The following is a 22313-nucleotide window of genomic DNA, read 5'->3' on the forward strand; positions in this document are numbered from 1 at the left end:
AAACAATTTGTTTTAGCTTGAAAAGGAGCTGCAGTAAGAAGGGAGATTGTTTTTTTCTCATTAATCTCATTTTTTTTCACACTTCAAAATGAAATAGGGCGGTGGGGTTGCCTAGTGGTGGAAGCGTTCGCTCGTTACGCCGAAGACCCGGGTTCGATTTCCCAGATGGGTACATTGTGTGAGGCCCATTTTCTGGTGTCCCCCGCCGTGATATCGCTGGAATATTGCTAAAAGCGGCCTAAAAACAAACTCACTCACTCACTCAAAATGAAATATTACAGTGGAATCAGTGTATACTGGAGGTATTATTGACTTTATTTACATGTCATTGTGACGTAATGTCGGGGTTCGAATGTCCAGATGGGTACAATGTGTGGTCTGATGTCCCCGTTGATATTGCTGGAATGCTGCTTTAAAAAGTGGCGTAAAACCATACTCACTTAATTACTCAGGTTCATGTGTGGACTCTGGTCCCTACCCTTTGTCGTGACGCATATATGAAAAATCTTCTCAAAGACAAACAAAAAAAGTACCCTGATTTTCGCACAGAAGCAACCCGTTCTCCTGTACTGCTCACATATCTATTAGGAAGACATCTTGTCCGTATCAGTTTGTGAAACAGATCCTCCTATACACATCTGATACTGGCTATCAGCAACAGGGCAATGTCGCATCACGAATGCTGAAGATAACGGTCACTTACAACAAACGATAATGTTTTTTTCCCTCAGTCACGGAGAATACTGGCGTTCTTCAACATGACCATGGGGGCAGTGCTTCCTGCACTGTGTGTAGCTGTTGTGAGTTCAAGTCTGTTTGCAGCAACAGGTAGGTCTCTACTGATGGATCCAAGTTTCCAAGTAACATTGCTCGCTTCCACAAAGCGTATGTTATCCTATGCCAAATCCCACCCGACGTATGTCAGTCGAAGTACCAAGAGTGCGTAGTGGAACGGGTCCAGGGTATTATTTCCTACAGTACGGCCTGCTAGTGAAGTGAATGGCACTACTTAGCAGCGGAAAGTTAGGGTGCATTTTGCGATTTGTCAGTTCGTATTCAGTCATCATAACAATTTGCCCAAAAAAAGGCGCCAAAGAGGACATGATGTTTTATTTCCATCTTGTCCTCTTCCGGGTTGTCTTATGTCTTTTCAAATGTCTTAATGTTTAAAAATGAATGTCAATAATGTTGGATGTACCTGACAGTAGACAGCTGTTATCTGTAATGTGTTATCATATAGATACACTGTACACGAGTGTTTCTTGTACACTGGTCAGAGTCTGCTATAGGCTTGGTTGTTGTTTGACGCCTCATTCAGCAATATTTAAGCTGTTTGTCGGCGGTCTGTAAATAATCGAGTTTGGATCAGACAATCCAGTGATCAGCATCGTGAGCATCGATCTACGCAGGAGAGATATAATGACATGTCAACCAACTCATTGAATCTTACCACCCGATCCCGTCAGTCACCTCTTACGATAAGCAGGGTTTACTGAAGACCAATTATAACCCTGATCTTTATGGGTATCCACACCGGGTAGGTGTTGTATATATACCCTTAAACAGTTCTTCCGTTCGTGACCCGTGAAGGTCCCGGGGTAGAATAGGCCTTCAGCAACCCATGCTTGCCATAAAAGGTGACTATGCTTGTCGTAAGAGGCGACTAACGGGATCGGGTGGTCAGACTAGCTGACTTGGTTGACACATGTCATCGGTTCCCAATTGCGCAGATCGATGCTCATGTTGTTGATCACTGGATTGTCTGGTCCAGACTCGATTATTTACAGACCGTCGCCATATAGCTGGAATATTGCTAAGTGCGACGTAAAACTAAACTCACTCACTCACTCTTCCGTTCGTTTGATACGTTTTGAGTGAGCATGGTTTTACGCCGCTGTTAGCAATATTCCCGCAATATCACGGCGGAGACGCACTGTTTAATCGAGTCCTGGCGTCACATGCGAACGCTTTTACCAGTTAGCTATCATACAGCCATTGTTAGGTCTTGAAACCTTAGGATATAATGTAAATGTTACCTGGCAACCACTCTTGTAGCAACATGTGGACACATATATTTCCTTGACGACAAATAAAAGATCTTTGTGGCTCGAAAATTTGTAGTGCCATACGTTGAACATCGACAGGATGTTCAAAGTGGTATGATCGGCTTTGAACGAACCCAGACCAAATGTATGAGGACTGGTCAGGGTGGGAGCGTGCTTTCCGCGTAATTTTTAAAAGACATTTTTGAAAATAGATATCATTATACACATGGTCAAATTAGTAATCGGTGCTTAACATCAGGGTAAAGTACTTTTCTTTGAAAGTAGTTGTATCTGTAATACCGCAACTCTACGTCTCGCTTCCAAATGTAGGCGGGCGGTAGGGTAGCCCTGCGCTTAAAGCGTTCGCTCGTCACGCCGATGACACGGGTTCAATTCCTCAAATGGGCACAATGTCTAAAGCTCAGCGCTGGTATCCCCCGCCGTCATATTACTGGAATATTGCAAAACTAATCTCACTCACTCACTCACTCAAACACATTACAAGTTGAGTCTTCTTGATTTTACTCCATACATTGACCTACCTTTAGTAGCCACGTAACACAGTGACAGGTGAATGGGACATGTATCTGATTCGTTTTGTGACGTTAGTGGTTTCGTCACCTGCACGTGCGACATGGATCTGCATCTACAAACATTAATACTGTAACTGTTATTTTTCTAGTATTTAATTCTCCGAGTAATTTTCCGATTTTTACATTTCAAAACAATAACGCTACGACTCGAGAGTTTGTAATGTTACGGAAATGTGGACATTTATATACGATGAAGTCTGTTTTGAAAGGTCTTTTACATCACTTCAGCTTTGGCTAAAATAATAGCGGGTGGTATCGCGAAATAGAAACTTTCCCACAGAATTCGAAATTGTGAAGCATGTTTGTGTACGTGAAATATTTAGAATTTCATTGGACTTCTAAAAGAGGGTTGAAGAAGAAGTCCATACATATGTCCCTGTGGCACCCAGAGGGTTAATATCTCAGGATATATCTGATGTGCTACTGAGCTGATCATGATTCTTGGGGACATCGACCCAGTTGAATTAAATAGAATATCAGTGTACATGTATTTTTATGTAAAGTGGCCCTTCTACCCTTATGGAGGTATATATGTGTTAAATAATGCTGTTGATAACCCGAATACATACCATCTTTATGTACAAGTCCAAGAAATGAGTGAGTGTGTGAGTTTTACGCCGCTTGTTTGCAATATTCCAGCAATATCACGGCGGGAGACACCAGAAATGGGCTTCACCAATTTTGACCATGTCTGGAATCGAACCCGACTCTTGGATATGACTAGCGAACGATTCAACCACTAGGCTACCCCACCGCAACCAAGAAATCATTGAGATCAATGGATACATGTACTTTTTCCAGGAATAAACAATAAATAGAATAATACATAAATATTATGTCCAAGCCGTGCTTGCTTGCTGTTCAATACGCCAGGATTTTAACTTCATTTTCTGAGTGTATGATCGACTTAGGTTAGTTTGTATCTTGCACATGTCTTTTCCTGATACACTTGTCACTCCGTCGGTGTGATGAAAGACATTTTTACGACAAACATTACGTATCTTGATTACTGTGGTTTCATTCATTGTGGTACACGACAAAGATTAAATATTTCGGCTGCTCTCTGTGTCTTCTCAATGTTAGGGAATACATATTCCATAAAAAGGACAACCACACAGTATATGTTGCATGCACCATAAAACAACTTTGATTAAATAAACAGACGTCATCATATCAACAGCATACGCGGACATGACATTGCTAAGGGACGAAACTCTGCACGAAGGAACTGCAGCGCTAAATCACCAAGTAATATATAACTTGCTAGTCATTCCAAGACGTTTCCTTGCATTCAAAAGCCAAGGACTTTTGCTTGCGTTTATATTTTTACACAATAATGTATTCAGTTTTATGACTGTCTGATGAAAACATGAACTGGGAATTGTGGCGCCAAACAAAATAACTAAGAATAGAACCGTTACGTTAAACGCATATATATATTTCTGCAGTTGCTTGCGTATTAAAAGCTTTAATGACGGAGCCGGAGATCGAACATCTTACTTCCTGGGTACATTGCACCTACTACGGTTCACTCCCATAACGCAGACCTCCCAAAACGTAGACCTCCCAAAATGCAGATAGAAATAGCACACTGATTAGTTGGTCGATGCTGGTCACCCCTAATGAATGAATGGTCTGGTCCATACTTTCATGAATACGGAGAACAGCAATGGACTATGTGGACATCCTTGTCTAACACCAGAGGAAGAATCAAAGTAAAGGATGCCATTCGCTTTTAAACATATCCATTTCCAAAAGTGGTTTGATTGGTAAACAAACAGGATACCTTTCCTAATAGAAGTAAAGTAATTTATTTCGGTTAACCATGTCGACTGCTTTCTTGAAATCCTCAAAAGCGAGTGATGTTTTCATAATTACTTCCCCTTTTTATACTATAGGTATTATAATAGCAGTAGTCCATACAGCTGGGAAATTACCTTCACTCAATATTTGTGAAAACAATAAAGCAAGGTAGGGCGAAATCATATCTCCTTAATTTGGGAGTTGAGATTGAAATACGATGAGCTGTTGAGATTGACATCCGGTGATCAAGGGAAAAATATATGTAGCGCTTTGAGCATGCTTTATGTGGTGAATTCAGCGCATTATAAATACACATATTATTATTAATTTTCTTTAAAAGTGCTGATGGAATATCGTCGTCTCGTGGTGACAGTTTAGCATCGGCTATTGCAGATATAATATCTGCAGCTGTAAAATCATAAGCCACTTCTGGTCACAATCATCACGTGATATAGAATTTAAGAAATCTTTAAAGATATGTATGCCATTTTCTTATAAAATATTATTTTGAAAATATTATTTATCAAATAGATTTTGATTAAATAACTACAGTGTTACATTGTCAAAATGCGATGCATGGGCACGTGATACCAATTTTTCTTAATGAAGAGTACAGCCTACTAATCACACATGCAACTAACCATTACAAGTGTTGTTATAACGAGGTTGCTTTGAGCTATATGAAACTTCTTGATTTTGAAATGGAGATTCTAAGAAATCGTGCAGTGCGAAAAGTAAGGAGAGGGGAAGTACTTGCATAGTTTGAAAAAAAATCGAATATGCAGGAGAAAAGATAAGGTCAAAAGAAGGTAACAAGCAGGATATGTGTCTGAAAACGAATGTCTTCTGGGTCCATGAAATGTAACTACAAAACACATGCCGTTATATACAAAAATGTTTGTCCCTCTGACCAACTCATCAAACTGACCTCAGTAATCACATTTCTTTCGAATATGCAGGTACCACTGGATTGCCAAAGGCTGCTACACAGAGAACATCGACGAGTACCCCGTCGACACAAAAGACGACGGCAGCCGCAACGCAAGCAAGTTCAACGCTAATAACAAACGCAGCATGGGTAACCTTATTCGATTCAGACACAAGCGCACCACCTTTAACGTCAGTGGAAAATCCACCAACACATACCACGACATCACCTTCAACGTCAACGCCAGCGGCCACAGCGTCAACAGTGACAACATCACAAGGTTCAGATAATGATAAACGAAAGGGTGATAGCTTAGTGATTAAAGTGTTGGCTCTTAACGCCGATGAGTTCGATTCTCAACTTGGGTACGATTTGTTAAGCCCACCCAAACTGTTTCCCTCTATTACAATAGTTGGTTTATTGCTAAAACGCCTCATGTATAGCTGTTTGTCCATCATCTTGCTAGCGATTGATTTTCCTCATTTATCTAAACATACATCACATGATATACTAGTAAGCCATTTTCCATCCACAAAACATTTAATTGCGTGATTGGTTTAGAACTTTTACATCGTTTGCTACAGTAGATGATGCTGTAGTTCAAGATAATGACCAGTGAAAGTCTAATCTCACTCAATATCTCAAAGAGAAAGAGCGAGTTAGTGTCTAGCTGCCGGAACAGTTTGTTGGCGGGTCGGCTTAACTTGGGAGAAAACCCTGAAGTAATGCAAGTCTGTTTATCTCCTTGGTTAAACCCACAATGGCTGCTGCTGCAAAAAGTCATGATGAGGGCAAATCTGGGAGTCGACTATTCGCAGAGTGTAACTTGAGTGCCATTCCTTCTCGATTATTTGTAGACTGTACTCATTGCGCCAGCAACTCGTCATGTGACATAGAAACAAACTCATCCTGCCTCTATCTACTCTGTGATCCTGTGACGGGCAGTTGCTATGGCGACTGTGAAGATGGCTGGTTTGGAGACAAGTGCGACAGAGGTGAGAGTGAGTCAGTGAGTCGAGATTTTAAGTCTTATCAGCAGTATTTCACCCATAGAGATACCGGAACTAAAACAAGTTATACATTCATAACTCATAAAGTTAAATCACATATCAATCACAGAATGTAAACAAAGGACGAGGAGGCAGCTCGAATTTGATAGATTTACATGTTGCAGATAAATCTAAACTTTTCAACGTTATTGGAGACTGCAGTATTAAAACATGCTACATATCGCCACCCTAGTTGGATTAACACCACCCCTATCGATGTGAGCAATTGCTGAACAATCTAGCCATCACACATATCCAGCGGTTAGTGATGTTGGTAGGTTTACATTTAGTTCGAATGTTTCGGAACTTACGAATTGATACGAACTTACAAATGCTTTTATAATACTTTAATTCATTTTGAGAATACAGCCATTAACAATCTCAGTTGCTAAGTTATATAATCGGTTGTTAAATATTTATCTATTTTCAACATAGCTATAAATAATTATATAAGAATTCAGTTTCTTTTAAAACTGCAATAAGTAATGAGATTTGACATTATAAAAAAGATCCTTCATTGTTTTTACGCTATGATATTTATCCCTTGAGTTGGAAAATGTTGAGAGGAAGCGATATCAACAACAACTGTTGGTGGTAGCAGTTAACACACATATTTCATCAAATGACTCTGATGATTTACTCGGTGGATCTACTGAAACGTTAGAATTAGAACGTCAACAGCAGAGAATACACTGAAACAGACTTCGTGGGGCGCTAAAAACAAAACACTGAAACATATGGACACGAATGGAGAAATCAAAATCCAGTGAGCAAGCATGTCGGCTACATTGGAAGCGCACATTTTCACAGTTGTCATCAACAAAATAAGTACAAGGAAATATGATACAGAAACTCATAAAGACCATCTAAAGGCCATGGCATGGGATAGCAGCATGTCATATTTAGCCAGCGACCTGTATTAGTTTATATCTTTGACGTGACGAGCAAGGGATTTAATCACTAGATTGCCCCAGCACCCTAGATATATGTAAATGTAGTAACTAACACAAGCTATGTGAAGTAATATGAACTACATATGTTCATATATTACGTATATAAACCGTGCAATAATTTATGTTGTAAAAACGTCCAGGTGTCGTTAAAAGTCTAGGTTGAGCAATTAGTTCTTCAATATTTTCTAGAACTATGTTTTTCTCGAAACCACCCTTATAGCCACCCTTAACACTGTATGATCGATCATTACTACATTTGGCCTTTTTGGAAATGCTGCCCTCTGCTTCAGATCAGTCCAACGAAACATCATCAAACACCACAACGGCAACAGGTGAGAGGTAAACGGTTAGAGGTACAAGTTCTAGTCCATGCATACGCAAGTAAACTGTAGGTAATTAATTCTACCCTGACTTTTGTAAATGCTGGATTGTGATTGGTTAATCAAAGTCATTTCCAGGTATATAATCAAGTACAGACCTCTCACTTTTCCAACATGGTATGTTTAATTAATATCTTTAAACCGCTGTCATGGTAGAATGGAGATAAACATTCTGTGTTGGAAAATCAGAGGTATATATTGAATGAAATTTTAATAGCTCCGAATTTAATTTAAAACTGAAGGCGTAGCATCGGTCCTTTTGCAACATGCTACCCCTATTCCTCTAAATGAAGTCATCCCCTGTTTCATTCACCGAATGATTTATGCATCAATCCTCGGTCATCCAGGGAAATATACCTCCGTTATAACGTCATATATACTCTGAGCCCATATGTTACCCTGGGTTCTTTTCGAGTTGGGTTAGAAAGACAGGAAGCTAAAATTGACGTACAGTCAAACCGCAGTGTTTATTCATGGTTGATACGGACAAAGTAGTGAGCGATATTATGAGCAACGCCCCACGACGTCGGGGCACGATGATATATAGTCAACCGAGTCAGACCACCCGATCAGGTATGTAGTTGCCTTGCTAATTTGTATAGGGGTACACAAACTACACAATATAGAGTACCAGTTTTCAGTGGGTTAGATGGCTTTGTATGCCGATCCGAATTTCCTCGTATGAAAGAGAAAATAGACACCACAAGCAACTCCTTTTTTCATAAGAAAATGATATTTACAAATGAATTTTAATTTTAAACTTTAATAACACCATATTTTTTAACTTCATGTCGAGGTTCAGGCAGCATACCTATACTATGGAATCACAGACGGCCCCTGTTTGATGAGGTCGCAAAATGATTCACTGTGCACCTGGATCGTTGTTTAAACCAGTTATGTGTCTGTTTTGGTGCTTATTCAGCGTAGTTTTGTAATGCACAATGTGGTTGATGTAATATCACATCCGTACCAGACCGCCAAACGTTTCTAGCGGCAGAGCCTCGTTTTGAGATTTTCAGGTTACCGTTGTCAGAGCTCGCTGTAGGACAAAGCCCGCTGTACGACGTGCTTGCAAGGATTAGAAGGAGCGTACTGTTGCATTTTACAAGTGCTTAGACTTATCAGATCTTACTGTTTAATATTTATGCATCCAGTTAAATAACACAGTCTGAAAATTCTGGAATGGTTATCACACTAAGTTACGCAATAAGACGGAACCCAGACTGTTCTGTAATCAATGTTTTGACATGTTCACGGTTAACATACTATTTTGTTGAGCCACTATTACTCGCAGTCCACACGAAACGTACTTATGCAATGAAACAACGCTAATCCAGGGGATCTGGTGTCTGTTGTGAGTTAAGAGCTAATTACTATCAACGACATTGTAAATGAATTTTGAATGTGTGTTTTTCAGTTTCAGACTCTGGTTCCTCGTTAGGATCGAGTGAGTATACATTTTGGCCGCCAACTGATAATTTTCTATATAGAATATAGACAGTCAATTAGAACGAGCGAGAGATAATATGTTTTACACTGACGTCACTGACGCATGGCGTCACAGCGGTAGATCAAAGACTTATGGACGGAGGAGAGACGGTCCGGTACAGTTGCCAATAGTTAACTACAATTATACAGCGATTGGATGTGTGTTTGGTGTCTGTTGACGTGATGTCCCTCCCGACGGTCTGAAATGCTCAGTACCAATCTATATGATGACATGCATTCAAGAAGAGTGCTAGTCTGAACAATGTAACAAGGCCTATTCTTAATTTCGATATGTCGATATGAGTTTTTGGGGGTTTTGAAGGAACCTTGAAATAACAAGAACATAATGAAAGGAACGAAATTTCTTTCCAAATTAAGATTTTGTAAAACAAAACCCACAACAGCGAGGAAGATGTTGAAATTACGAGAAAATGATAGAAATAACCCTGAAGTAATCGTGCAGCGATGAACATAGAACGACGTGCGTGTTTTATCGGTCTTTGGCTGGATTCTTCATCTTCTTTGAATACTTTTCATCTGGGACCACGGCATTGTGATCGACACCATTATCATATCAACAGTATTTACTGTTGACATTTTTCACTTTCAGTGGAAATCGCCATAATTACGTTGTCTCTCCTTCTGGCTGTCAGCGTGGCTGTCAACATCATTATTGTTGTCGTGTAAGTTGTTTATGGACTTCTTCTTCTTCCTCACCATCGTCGTCGTCGTCCTTATTATCACCACTATCATCATTATTTTCGTCGTCATCACCACCATCACCTCTGTCACCACTATTTTCGTCGTCATCAACACCATCACCTCTGTCACCATTATTTCCGTCGTCATCGTCATCATCACCTCTGTCACCATTATTTTCGTCGTCAGCATCACAATCACCTCATCAATATTTTCGCCATCATAATCGTATTATAAATATACTCTTGGAAAGAAATAAGGGAACACGTGAAAGTACAAGTATTCCTTTATTCGTTTCCAAGTTTCGTCACGAGGTATGTATTGCACTGTGGGTGGGCCTCTAGAAATAAATAAAGGAACGTTTATACTTCCATGTTCACTTATTCGTTTCCATCATTATATTATTACATTATTACATTGGTGGTCTACTCATAAAACGACAACGAAATACAATATTACACGTACAGTGAAAACCACTTTGTTTATATGTACCACATCCACTACTAGTTCTTTGGAAACACGTGTTTACACAACCAGATGCTGTCATATTTCCAGAAAGACGGACCTCTCCATGTTAAGTCAGTGTACTCATACTGCATCTGGGGCGCTGGGTTAGTCTAGTGGTTAAAGCGTTCGCTTGCCACGCCGAAGACCCGGGTTCGATTCCACACATGGGTAAAATGTGTGAAGCCCATGCCGGTGGTCCCCGACGCGATATTTGTGGTATATTGCTTTAAAGTACGACCATGTCAGAGACGCATGGATTTTGTTTCTTGGTTTGTCAGGAGTACTCGTGCTCAAAGGTTCCACCAAGCCTCTAGAAACCTTCCACTGTCACGTGATTAAACCAGATCCTTATTGATGCAATGTTTGACAATCGAGGTTTCGAGTTCCTTTCCTTCCCTCATATTATGTTTGTAACATTACCGTCCCTGGACTGATTACCTCAACCCTATATATTGTAATTAATTTTTGGGGTTTTAGTTATTTTTGTGAGTTCTCTAGTAATTGTTGCACTAGGTTTTGTTCGTACGTGTTAATGCAGACATATCATGTGGGATGGTAGAACGGGAGGAACTCTTTCCGAGGTCTCTTATATGAATTTAGAATTGACCTTCAATAACTCATGCATGTCGTCAGGGCAACTAACCGGATTAGGTGATCAGACTCGGTTGATAAATATCATTATATCCCATTACATGCACGCTGCTGACCACTGGATAGTGAGTTAGGGGCTCTTTTATTTACAAACCCACCCATACGGCTAAGTGCGGCGTTAAACAACAAGTACATTTTATATAGGGGCTGCGCTGGATGCAAGAGGTGGCCAAATAGATGAGACAGGTCCGACCGGTGACTTGGATAACAACCAAAAGGCGACGATGTTGATCGTTGCTCATAATGTAGGTCACTGGATTCTCAAGTCCAGTCACAGGATTGTCTAGGATTATTTACAGGCCGCCGTTAAATAGTTAGAAAAAGGAATCGTTCATCAGCAAACCTGCTAATATATTAATTAATGATAATTTCTTTCACATTTGATGATAAAATAACTGGTTTATTTTCAGAAAAATTAAAACAAAGTTCCGCAAAATAAAGGGTAAAGCCGTGTTTCACCTCGAACGTAATCAGTACAGTCTTGATCGTCATGAAACTGTTGCACTGAAAGCCCTCAGTGCAGTCGAAACCCTTGAGTATCAACCCAACACAGGACAGCCACAGTTTCAGGACGACGAATATGAAGTCCTGGCTGTAGGAACTGAGAACGCTGCTTATGAAATACCGGTCAGAAATACCATAGTGCAACCGGATCTTGCAAAGACTAACACGAAGACGTTTACTCCGCCGATGCCGGTTCCCGGACCGAGAGCCGATACCGTGACGTTATCTAGACTCTCTGATGAACCTGGTCAACGAGAAGGTAATGCTGTGCCAAGAATACGATTTGACAAAACTCCAGTACAAAATGTACCTCTGCCACCAGTACCATCTGAACGACGTTCGAGAAACCAATCCCCTGAACCTTCAGAGAGTCCAGACGAGGATGAGACTGACGGCAGTGAAAATATACTGAGAGTTAGAGATTCTTTGGCCCTTCATGCCCAGAGGATTGGATTGACCATTTCTAAGAAAAGGAGATCAGGTGCTTATACCCTACCCGATGACGAAGCTAACTACTCCGTCAGTGACATTGAGGAAGACATGGAAAGCGAGGAGGACCCTGACGATGGACTGTATGAGAATGAGGTTGTCACGGGTGATGACAAAAAGAAGCCGACTGACATGGACGATGACAGCGATCCGTATGAGAACGAGGACTTTATTGACACACAGTTTCGGCGACTAAAATACAAATACAAACTGTCACCGGATGATAGGGTAAGAGCTGATAATGATTGTGATGATGATCCATTGAACACCAGTACTAATGAAGTCGACGACAGCGAAGATGACGATGAAGAACGGGGTGGCACCATCAGAAAGGCCAGTATGGCTGTGCAATACAACAGTAATGATCACATACATGATCTAGAAGTAGAAGAATCAGAAGAAGGAGGAGGAGGAGAAGTGGAAGAGGACGAGGAGGAAGCTGCTGGGGATGAAGTGTTTGATGAAGAATCCAGAGGACCCTATACAGGAGATTCGAGCCGGGAACCGGAATATTTGAATTACAGAACTGTTAACGGTTTAGTAGTCAGCGTCGATGCTATCATTGATGAAGGTGATGATGATGACGATTATGATGCTGATGATAGGGATCTGTATGAGAATGAAATGGTGTGGAGACGCAATATTGGTAGACGCGATGAGGGCGGAGCTTCAACCGAGAGGAACGTGGATGGTCAAAAGGAATCATTTCCTGGTAATGTGAGTGGAGACGAAGCCAGAGACATGGGTCAGGAGGACGCTGGGTTTGTAGTAGACTCCACGCAGTCTCTGACCGGAGATATAAATGGAATGGTGGGAGATGAGGAGGATGAAGATGAGGATATTGATGAGGATGAGGATGGGGATGTCGTCCAAGATGGTAAAGTGAACGATGTTCACAGCGATGGCTGTTATGACGAGGCGTCGTCATTTGATCCTAATATGAAGCCAGAGCAAACAGACCCGTGGGAAACGCCTCAGTCCACTGAGAATGGTAGCGATGATGGTATTCCTTCAGAATCGTCATCACCGCAAAACGAATTCGGCCGTAGAAACAACGACGATGGCCTGTGGGGCGGTGCTCAAAAACGTACTTGGTCTAAAAATGAAAGTCCTCAAAACGGATTTGCCGAAAATGAATTTAATCCCGATAAATTCCCAAATTTACTCCCAGCCTCTCGCCAGCGCCAAGTTCGTTGGACAATAGGTGATTCTGAGAGTTCAGGACAAACCATTGGAGACGAGGACTTAAATGAATGGTCCCAAGCCTTGGACTCCGACTTTCAACAAGATCCTAGAGGCCCCGTCACCGTGTTTGAATCCGAGTCTGACGAATATGACGTGTAGCTGATACTGAATGAAGATGCGCTTTCGCCCACTCAGCAATATTGCCTCTGAAAAGGAAAATGTGGTTTGTGATTCCGGTTCTAGCGAGTTTGACGTGTAGCTGAGTAGCTGAAGACATATTTCCCCTGACTCAGATATATTGTCTCCGAAAAAGAAAATTGGTTCCATAATTCCAATTCTGGTAAAGCTATATGTAGCTGATTAACTGAAGATACATTTACCCCCACACAGCAATACGCACAAAACTTACAGCATACTTGCTACGCTTGTCATATTTAACCCTTGCTCCCTTCACTATAGGTGACATGATTTGTATTCGGATACAAAGGTACACATCTCAAGGTATTTGTGAGCAGTATGTGGTGATTAATAATTGTGCTTCTTTGTTAACAGTTTTCATTATATATTTATTGTGTTTCCAAAAGAAATCTTGCAAGTCGATTCACTTATTATGCTGAACATGGATACCTTTAAACATGTGCACAACTTCACTTAAGTCATGTGAGATCTTTTATCGTTTTCTCTCGGTATAGGGCATATTGTTTTCTTCAACGTTAGACATAATGACTGAGGGCGTACATCAAATCACGTAAACAGAGGTATGTGAATGTCTTCTCGGGATACGGCAAGGTTGTGTTCTAAGTCCGTTTCTGTTCTCCTTTGTCATTAATGTATTGGTCGATGAAATCACGTCCACTTGTACAAGTTCCGTTATTCCCCGGCTTACTCGAGTTGTTTCTTCTTGCCGATGGCGCTGTTGCTGATGTTTTCTCATACGGTATTTGAGTCCAAAAACAAATTGATATTTTAGAGAATTACTGCGATAAATGGAGTCTCCAAGTTGATTTCAACAAAACAAGTATTGCGGAATTTAAACATGGGTACAGTTTTTCTAGAACGGAAAGCGTTTCATCTTCATCCAAGTACCATGGTAGGCTATTTACCAGAAACCTCACTCGGCAGGTATCCATGAACAATCTGGCTCTTAAATCCAAGAAGGCTCTCAGTTACATGCTTGCAGCGTTTTCATGGCATCCGCATATCAACAAGTAATGATACCGTATCAGGTGAATGCGGAAGATACCCGATGTATATCTTGGCACTGAAACGTTTTATCTGTTATTGGTTGAAAGTCATCCCAAAGCGTCCGCTATCCCTTTAAAGTTTGCTAGAAATAACTGGGCTATGTTAAATAAAATGCTTGGTTCCAACTTCGTCTTCGATATGCATGTGTTGGGCACGGAGGTAGCTATGCTACAACTCCATGTAAGGATGCAAGGACTCCAGAAGAGTGGATCTGAAACATTCAACTGGAAAATGTTCATATTCGTAAACTTTGTTTAAACAACTGTGAATAGTGTTTAAGAGTTGTAAATGTAAGTGATTTAAGAGTGTCGTTATCGCAGTTTCGATGTGGTTATGTATGATTTTATGTACAATAAATGAATATGTCAAAGTACCGAGAACCAATCCTGTAAAATGTGTGACAGGGTATACTATGTCCTTCTCTCCGCTCCACAGTAAGATGATTTAAGGAGGTATGATATACCATCTAAGTATATGTCCTGTCCCACATTTTACACATTCTGTTTACTAATGTCAACCAAACGTCACGTCAGTATCTTCAGAATTTTGCAACGTTAATACTCCATGCACTGTTATAACGAAAACGCTCTTGTACCACTCACTCATTATAACCAGTTATATGTGTTCTACGTGCCTCTGGCCTACATTTCAGAAATAAAGAAGACATATATTGATTTGGCTGGTTTTGATCTAATTTAGAGACTGAGCGAATTAGCCCCATCCTTCAAAACTAGGTTCGTGTATCTCCTTGACGACAAGAACGCTTACACGTAAGTAAACATGGGTACAAACATTTGTTATCTTGGACCATAACAGAAGGGTTATTTGCTACATCTCTAATTAGAAAAAAAATCGCACTATGGGTAGTTGAAAATAATGATTAAAAACACATCGATTTTCGAAAGGATTAAATTGTGAAACAAACAAAAAAACAAACAACAAAAAACTCGAAAAGATGTATTTTAATGAATTAAATCTGCCAATTTTAAATTGAGATGATACAGGTACTTGATCAGCTGCAGCCAAATTATTTAACAATGTAGAGAAAGCAAATGTCTATTACCTTGTATAGCTGTGAAAAAGTAAAAACGTTCAGTTCTTAAAAGCGCCCCCTCCCAGGTCAATATCTGTTGTGAACCTGTTCTGCGCCCTCTCGGCAAGTTTTTGAACTCGACCGTGTGAAATTCTGGGCCTAGATTTTCGAAGCTAAGATTGTCGTACGTTATTACGTACGAATGTTAATGTATTATTAATGTTAATGCATAGCACGACTATCTTAGCGCCAAGAGAGCCTAGGTCCCTGGTTCAATCCCCTTGCAAATCGTGCGACAGTTGATCTGCGGCGCCGGTTGATGTCGTTCAAGGTCATCCCCTAAATGGTCGGGCGATTTGGAGCACCATGGAAGCACTGTAATGTTCTCTTTCTAAATATACAGGATAGTATGTGCTGTGTGAGGCCTGGCATTATTTTGCTGGAACAACCCCTTCTGGCGGTCACTGATATGAACCATGTGAATCCATAAGATTTCAAATGACAGTTTAATTAATCCGCAGGCGCACAAAGTTAGATTCCTGCGTGTAGGCTATGGCTCCCACATCATGCTGCAGCACTACTTGTGTTCTAAACGTTCATTTCGAAGTCGATAGACACGTATCCTTCCGTCACGGACTAGTAAAATTTCTGAGAAATGTGAATGCATTGGGCAGTTTGTTAGTAAAAACAAGCAAGTGACATATTCTGGTGTAGTTTTGCTAAGTGCAAAAATGCCTAATTAGGAATCTAATGTGGGTATGAGTGCAAACGTGTTTAAAAAGTGATGTATTTTTATCAATCGGTATGCACACAAATAACTCAGTTTATGATATACTGGGCAAAAATAGTTAGGGATATATGTAAATTTTATTCACAATTTCATTTATATCTGTTCACTGACACAGTGATAATTCATTAGAACTAAATGTCACTCCTTAAAGGAGGACAAACTAGAGTCTTCTGGCTGCAGTTTGTTTTTGAACCATTACGAGTGGTTTGCTGAAGTTGCTGAAATCAAGATGTGTCAACCTGTCATGCATTTGAAGGTGTATCAACTAGTGGATTATTCTGTGGATCGCGTCGATCACGGTTTATTAAGAACTGATTTGTGGACACTGGTGGGATCAGGTGGGACATGAGTGAGTGAGTATGGCTTAACGCCGCTTTTATCAATATTCCAGCAATATCACGGCTGAGGACACCTGGAATGGGCTTCATACATTGTACCCATGTGAGGAATCGAACCCCGGATTTGACCACTAGGCTACCCCACCACCCCTCATGAGGAAAGAGTCAGTATGTCAGTGAAATGTGTCTGAACTGTGGTTTGATTACTCAGTGTGCTCACTATCCACGATTCAAAAATCCTACGAACACAACGACCATGAAGATCCGGGTTAGAATTGGTCTTCAGCAGCCCATAATTGTCTTTAAATGCGACTAACGGGATCGGGTGGTCAGGCTCGTTGACTTGGTTGACACGTCATAGTATCCAAATTATGTTGATTGACGGGCGCGCGAGCACACATACACGCGTGCGCACGCACGCACACACGCTATTGAAAGGCACCTAACGGTATATTTTCCTGTTTGCCAATGACCTCTCATGCAACAAACACTTTGACTCTGCCTCATAGCTGTAATTGGCCTAGTTTCTCTTCCATATAAACGTTACATTATCTTATCCTAAAGTGTAAATATTATCAGAATGTAAAGATAAATGTAAAATGGGTTACGGAAATTTGACAATTGGCACCTTTTTGTTTGTCGTCATGGCGTTTTTCACACGAGACGAGCTTGTTGTATTGATTAATGCATGCATTGCGCTGCTGCCGTTCATCGTGTGAAGAGAAATTCCTGACTATGTAAACTGAATTTGAAGCATTTGAGACAGACCAAGAAATGATCGACTATGGTCACCATTAGCGCCTGTTTCGGTATTATCAGAACACCACACCTGATGAGAATGACCTCTAATCAACCTACACGCACCTGTTCGATTTCCGTTTTGATATAATTTCAAACTCGTGCAATATTCACGTTGCTTTTGGAATTCAGTATACACATACGTGTGTGCAGAAGCTGAAGATTACTGAAGATCATTTTAAAGTATGAAGTTTTAGCTCGTTTGAAATAGATCACGTGTTTTACTAATGGATTTCGGTGTTTTATTGTGTTATGATACCGTCGCCCATGCTATGTTTACAAACAGTAAGCTGATTAGGCATGTCACAATAGACTCTTTAACGCGTTTTAACTACCGGAAAGGATCCTGATAAGTATATGGCAGTTTGTAAGAAAACTAAATATTACCAGGGGGATATTGATCAATGATATGCGTTTTCTGGAAAATGAACGTAGGGGGATATGTTTAATCTATTTTATGTCAACAGCAGAGGTTGCAATACTGTAAGTTGCCAGTTGGCCATCAGGGTCTGCAGGCTTTAAAATCTACAGACCCATTTCATCAAATCAATAAAAACATAATAGACTAAACTATATACCCAGTTTCAGACTCTTTCTACAAAATCAACTAGCGAGGCCAAAGGCGCAGAGAGATTTTATTTGTTAAAGACTTGCTGTGGGACAAAGGTGGGGTGTAAATTTTATATATATGAGACAACAGTGGGGTGTACAATGTATGTCTCGACCCTCTGTTCTACAGTGTATGTGTCTGCAGTCACGTACATGGGGTTTGTGTTCACAGTTGGGTGTACGGGTATGTGTCTACAGTTTGGTTTAAGGGGTGTTTGTCTACAGTTTGCTGGAAGGGGTGTGTGTTTACAGTTGTGTGCAAGGGGTGTGTGTCTACAGATGAGTGTACGGGTTTGTATCTACAGTTGGGTGCAAGGGGTTTGTGTCTACAGTTGGGTGTACGGGTAAGTTTCTACAGCTGCGTGAAGGAGTTTGTGTCTACAGTTTGGTGCAAGGGGTTTGTGTCTACAGTTTGGTGTATGGGTTATATGTCTACAGTTGGGTGTACGGGTTAATAGGGGTTATGTGTCCACTTCTGCAGTTGGGTGTACGGGTTATGTGTCTACAGATGGGTGCACGGGTGTGTGTGTACAGATGGGTGTACGGGTAAATCGGGGTTATGTGTCCACTTCTGCAGTTGGGTGCACGGGTATGTGTCTACATTTGGGTGTACGGGTGTTGTGTCCATAGTGGTGAGTATGGGGTGTGTGACAACACTGGGATGTACGGGTCATGTGTTTCAAGTGGGCTGTACGAGATATGTGTCACCGATGGATTGTAGGGACTGTGTGTCTTTAGTGGGGTCCACGAAGTATATGTCCGTATTTTGGTCGGTGACGTGCACAGGCTTTCCAAATTTCATATGTCCTACTGCTTATCGTGAGGAGGCAATAAATGGATCGTTGGTCTGGGTCCCATTTCACAAATTGATCAAAACGCCAAGAACTCCCAACACAGACGTAGGCCTGTCGTAGCGCTACGATCGCTTTGTGAGACCGGCCCCTATTCTGTGAGGTTGTTATGGTATCATGACAGCAGAAACAAAGCAGACGCATTTCTTTAGAGTATGATCAGATTCTATGTCTTAGTTCCAACCCTTTTAACTGTTAGATTACACAGTGCCAGAAACCAATAAACTTCTTAAAGAAGAATCGGAAACGTGACGGTGAAGCAGTTAGATATATCGATTTGTATTCAAAGACTTATGACAACGTGGATCTGTCCAAAATGTACATACATTTGCTTGTCTTCCTGTGATATTGCACCCAGTCGATCAGAAGATCAACTTTCACACAGGGCACAATACCTGAACATTTGTTCCAGACAGTATAGATACCGCCTGAAAAGAGCCTGTATGACACGAGGTGGTTTAATATTTCCAGTAGCCAATTATCCTGTCGTACAATATTTCAACAGCTTCAACCACTAGCGTTTACGTTTCACAACGTTTAAGGTTCCCGTCCTTGCTGGTTTTGCAGTGATTTCATACAGCACCCAAATTGATTCAGTCACCATATGACTGAAACATTGACGAACTCACTCACCCCGAGAGTTGAGATTGATGATACGATATGACGCTGAGGAATCGAGGGAAGCAAATGCCAGCGCCATGAGCAAGCAATACGTTGCATGGATATGTGTACTATCTGTAAATATCCTATAACAATAAAACAAATAATAGTGAGTGAGTGGGTGTACGAGTGAGTGAGTGGTGAGTGGGTGAGTGAGTGGTAAGTGGGTAAGTGAGTGGTGAGTGGGTAAGTGAGTAGTGAGTAGGTGAGTGGGCGAGTGAGTGGTGCGTGGGTGAGTGGTAATTAGGTGAGTGGGTGAGTGAATAAGTGGGTGGGGGAGTGAGTAGGTGCGTGGGTGATTGAGTGAGTGAATGAGTGAGTGGATGAGTGAATGGGTGGGGCAGTAAGGGAGATAGTTTAGTTTAAGCTATAGTTCAGCAGCAGGAGACACCAGATATGGACCTCATACGGCGTGCCCACTGGGGGAACTGAACCGTCCCTGGTGAAACACTAAGGTAGGTTCATTTGGACGAATAATGTGCAGGACCATTATTGTCCCAACCTACAGTCCTTAGGAGTTGAAAATTACGGGTGAAATTTTATTCGACACCCAAAACTTACCTTGTGGATTAGAACAATTGCACGTAAAGTTAGTAGAACATGTTGCACGTATTTGGTAAGTATGAAAATATCACACTCTTTTGACCAAACACACATTCAAATTGCATTGATATTCAGTTATCAACAAGTTGGAACGGACAGCCCTCTTGAGTCTACGACACTGATCGGAAAGTGCAGCTCACAGATACTCGTGTCTTATTTTACATGATATGAACATACCATTTATATTTACACAATGAAAGTCGGAAATAACTCTAGTTCTTCTGGTCAACATCAGCTAGCTAGAAGTTGGTGATTAGACAAGGAAACGACTACATCCATAACAGTGCATGACTCAACATCGGAATGTGGATTAATGCATGACTCAACATCGGAATGTGGATTAATGCAATTAGAACAAGAGGTTGGCATCCACCTAGTTGCTTGTGTTTTCTTTCTACTTACAACACTGGTACACGGTCTGGAATCTACACGAAAACGTTGCTAAATGCATGTAACTCGTTGCTTTCCATATACTTGTGTGAGGTCTTAATTAGTGTATTGCTAAAAGCGGCGTAAAATAGCTCACTCACTCTAAGCTAGTAATTTGTCGACCAAAAAAGACTATAATTAATAAGAAGATCCCATGGACACGATAAGATCCCAAAGACACATTTACCTTGTGTTTGTTCTTAATTAATGATTTATCGACTTAAAAGATGATGATTAAGAACACGATAAAAATACGTCACTATCCTTGAATTTGCGTGTGTTCTTAACGAGTGTTATCGATTAAAAAGTGGTAATTAATAATACGATGCAATAAACGCTGTGTGATCCATAAACCTGTTTATTGTCATAATTGTTGATTTGTCGATTAATAAATAGTGATAATACGATGCAGGGTACCAAATGTTTTTTCAGCATTCTGATCGAAAGAGACTGAAGGTTGTTTACCATCAAAGACGTTGTAACGGGTTCCATATAGATTTGTTTATGATTATATACTGGACAAAATAAGTTAGGGTTAGCGTGTCTTATGTCAACAGGAACCACGCTGTTTTTCCTAGTGCAGTAATCATAGGTGTTCTTGTGAAATATTTATGAACGCATATTTATGCTTTCAGCAACCCATGCTTACCATAAAAGGCGACTGTGCTTGTCGTAAGAGGCGACTAACGGGATCGGGTTGTCAGGCTTGCTGACTCGGCAGACACATGTCATCGGTTCCCAATCGCGCAGATCGATGCTCACGCTGTTGATCACTAGAATGTTTGGTCCAGACTCAATTATTAACAGATCAACGCCATATGAATATTGCTCAGTGTGGAGTAAATTGAACTCACTCACACAAGTTTGAAGATCCAGGTTACAACTGGTCTCCAGTTACCTATGCTGCTCAATGCGCGAATAACCTATCCAGACCTGGCTGACCTGGTCATATCATTGTATGCAAATTGCATGGATCGATGATCATGCTGTTGTTCACTGAATTGTCTGGTCCAGACTCGATTATTTACACATCGACGCCATACACCTGGGATATTGCTGAGTGCGGCAATCAACAACCCACCAACCAAACTATTGTTAAGTGCTTTTGACGGAATCCTCTTTGAAACAATGCTCAAACACGCTCGGGTGCATTCATATTGCAGTGTGCATATAACAGAATTAGTAAAACTTAATGAAGACCAGAGATGCAATATGGGTTCTCTTCAACCAGTTATTAAGGGCTTTCATTTGTTATCTCTCGAATTACATGAACATCGATTTATCTGGGAAGGACGATAGTTTTCTCTTTGGAAAGACACGTGCGTGAGGCATGAACGTGGGACTGACCGGGAACATACCCCGAGAACTAAAATGAGCGTTGTTGCTTTATTGGTTCAGTTGATTTTGTTTGTTCTTTAACAATACACATTCCAGGAATAACGGTTATTGTCAAAGAAACACAAATTAGTTGACATATATTGACATGCTTGATTCGAGATGAGATGAATTATATTTTCGCAGCGGTGATTAGTTTTGTTTATTTCTCGAAACATCAAGTTTCTTTAAAAAAACGTGGAAATTCTATTTTTTGATGGAATCTTGTGAGTAGAGATGATTAGAAATTAATCAAAGCAATGAGAAAATACTAGAAATTTTAAGCATTTATAAATAAGTTGAAATAAC

At 40.7% G+C, this 22313-nt stretch overlaps 1 protein-coding gene across 2 annotated transcripts; it reads left to right on the forward strand.

Annotated features, from left to right (window-relative positions):
• The first annotated feature begins 659 nt into the window (after positions 1-659).
• LOC137296801 (dentin matrix acidic phosphoprotein 1-like) lies at positions 660-15193 on the forward strand. 2 transcript variants are annotated; one of them, XM_067828657.1, is made up of 7 exons: positions 660-828; positions 5401-5649; positions 6227-6364; positions 7662-7703; positions 9169-9198; positions 9850-9922; positions 11507-15193. In XM_067828657.1, exons 1-7 carry the CDS (start codon positions 759-761, stop codon positions 13431-13433), a joined length of 2529 nt encoding a protein of 842 aa, XP_067684758.1. In that variant the 5' UTR covers positions 660-758; the 3' UTR covers positions 13434-15193. The 2 variants fall into 2 exon arrangements, with proteins under 2 accessions (XP_067684758.1, XP_067684759.1); XM_067828658.1 differs by having other exon boundaries at positions 720-828; positions 9175-9198.
• The last annotated feature ends 7120 nt before the right edge of the window (positions 15194-22313 follow it).

Source organism: Haliotis asinina, chromosome 9 (genome assembly GCF_037392515.1).
Source record: "Haliotis asinina isolate JCU_RB_2024 chromosome 9, JCU_Hal_asi_v2, whole genome shotgun sequence".
In the NCBI taxonomy this organism is placed as follows: Eukaryota; Metazoa; Mollusca; class Gastropoda; order Lepetellida; family Haliotidae; genus Haliotis; species Haliotis asinina.

What these genes read in the sequence shown, in the direction of transcription:
- LOC137296801 (XM_067828657.1), top strand. Translation starts at nt 759, where the DNA reads ATGACCATGGGGGCAGTGCTTCCTGCACTGTGTGTAGCTGTTGTGAGT. An exon ending in AACAGTGACAACATCACAAG is followed by an intron (nt 5,650 to 6,226) that starts GTTCAGATAATG and finishes GATTATTTGTAG; the next exon opens with ACTGTACTCATTGCGCCAGC. An exon ending in TGGAGACAAGTGCGACAGAG is followed by an intron (nt 6,365 to 7,661) that starts GTGAGAGTGAGT and finishes CCTCTGCTTCAG; the next exon opens with ATCAGTCCAACGAAACATCA.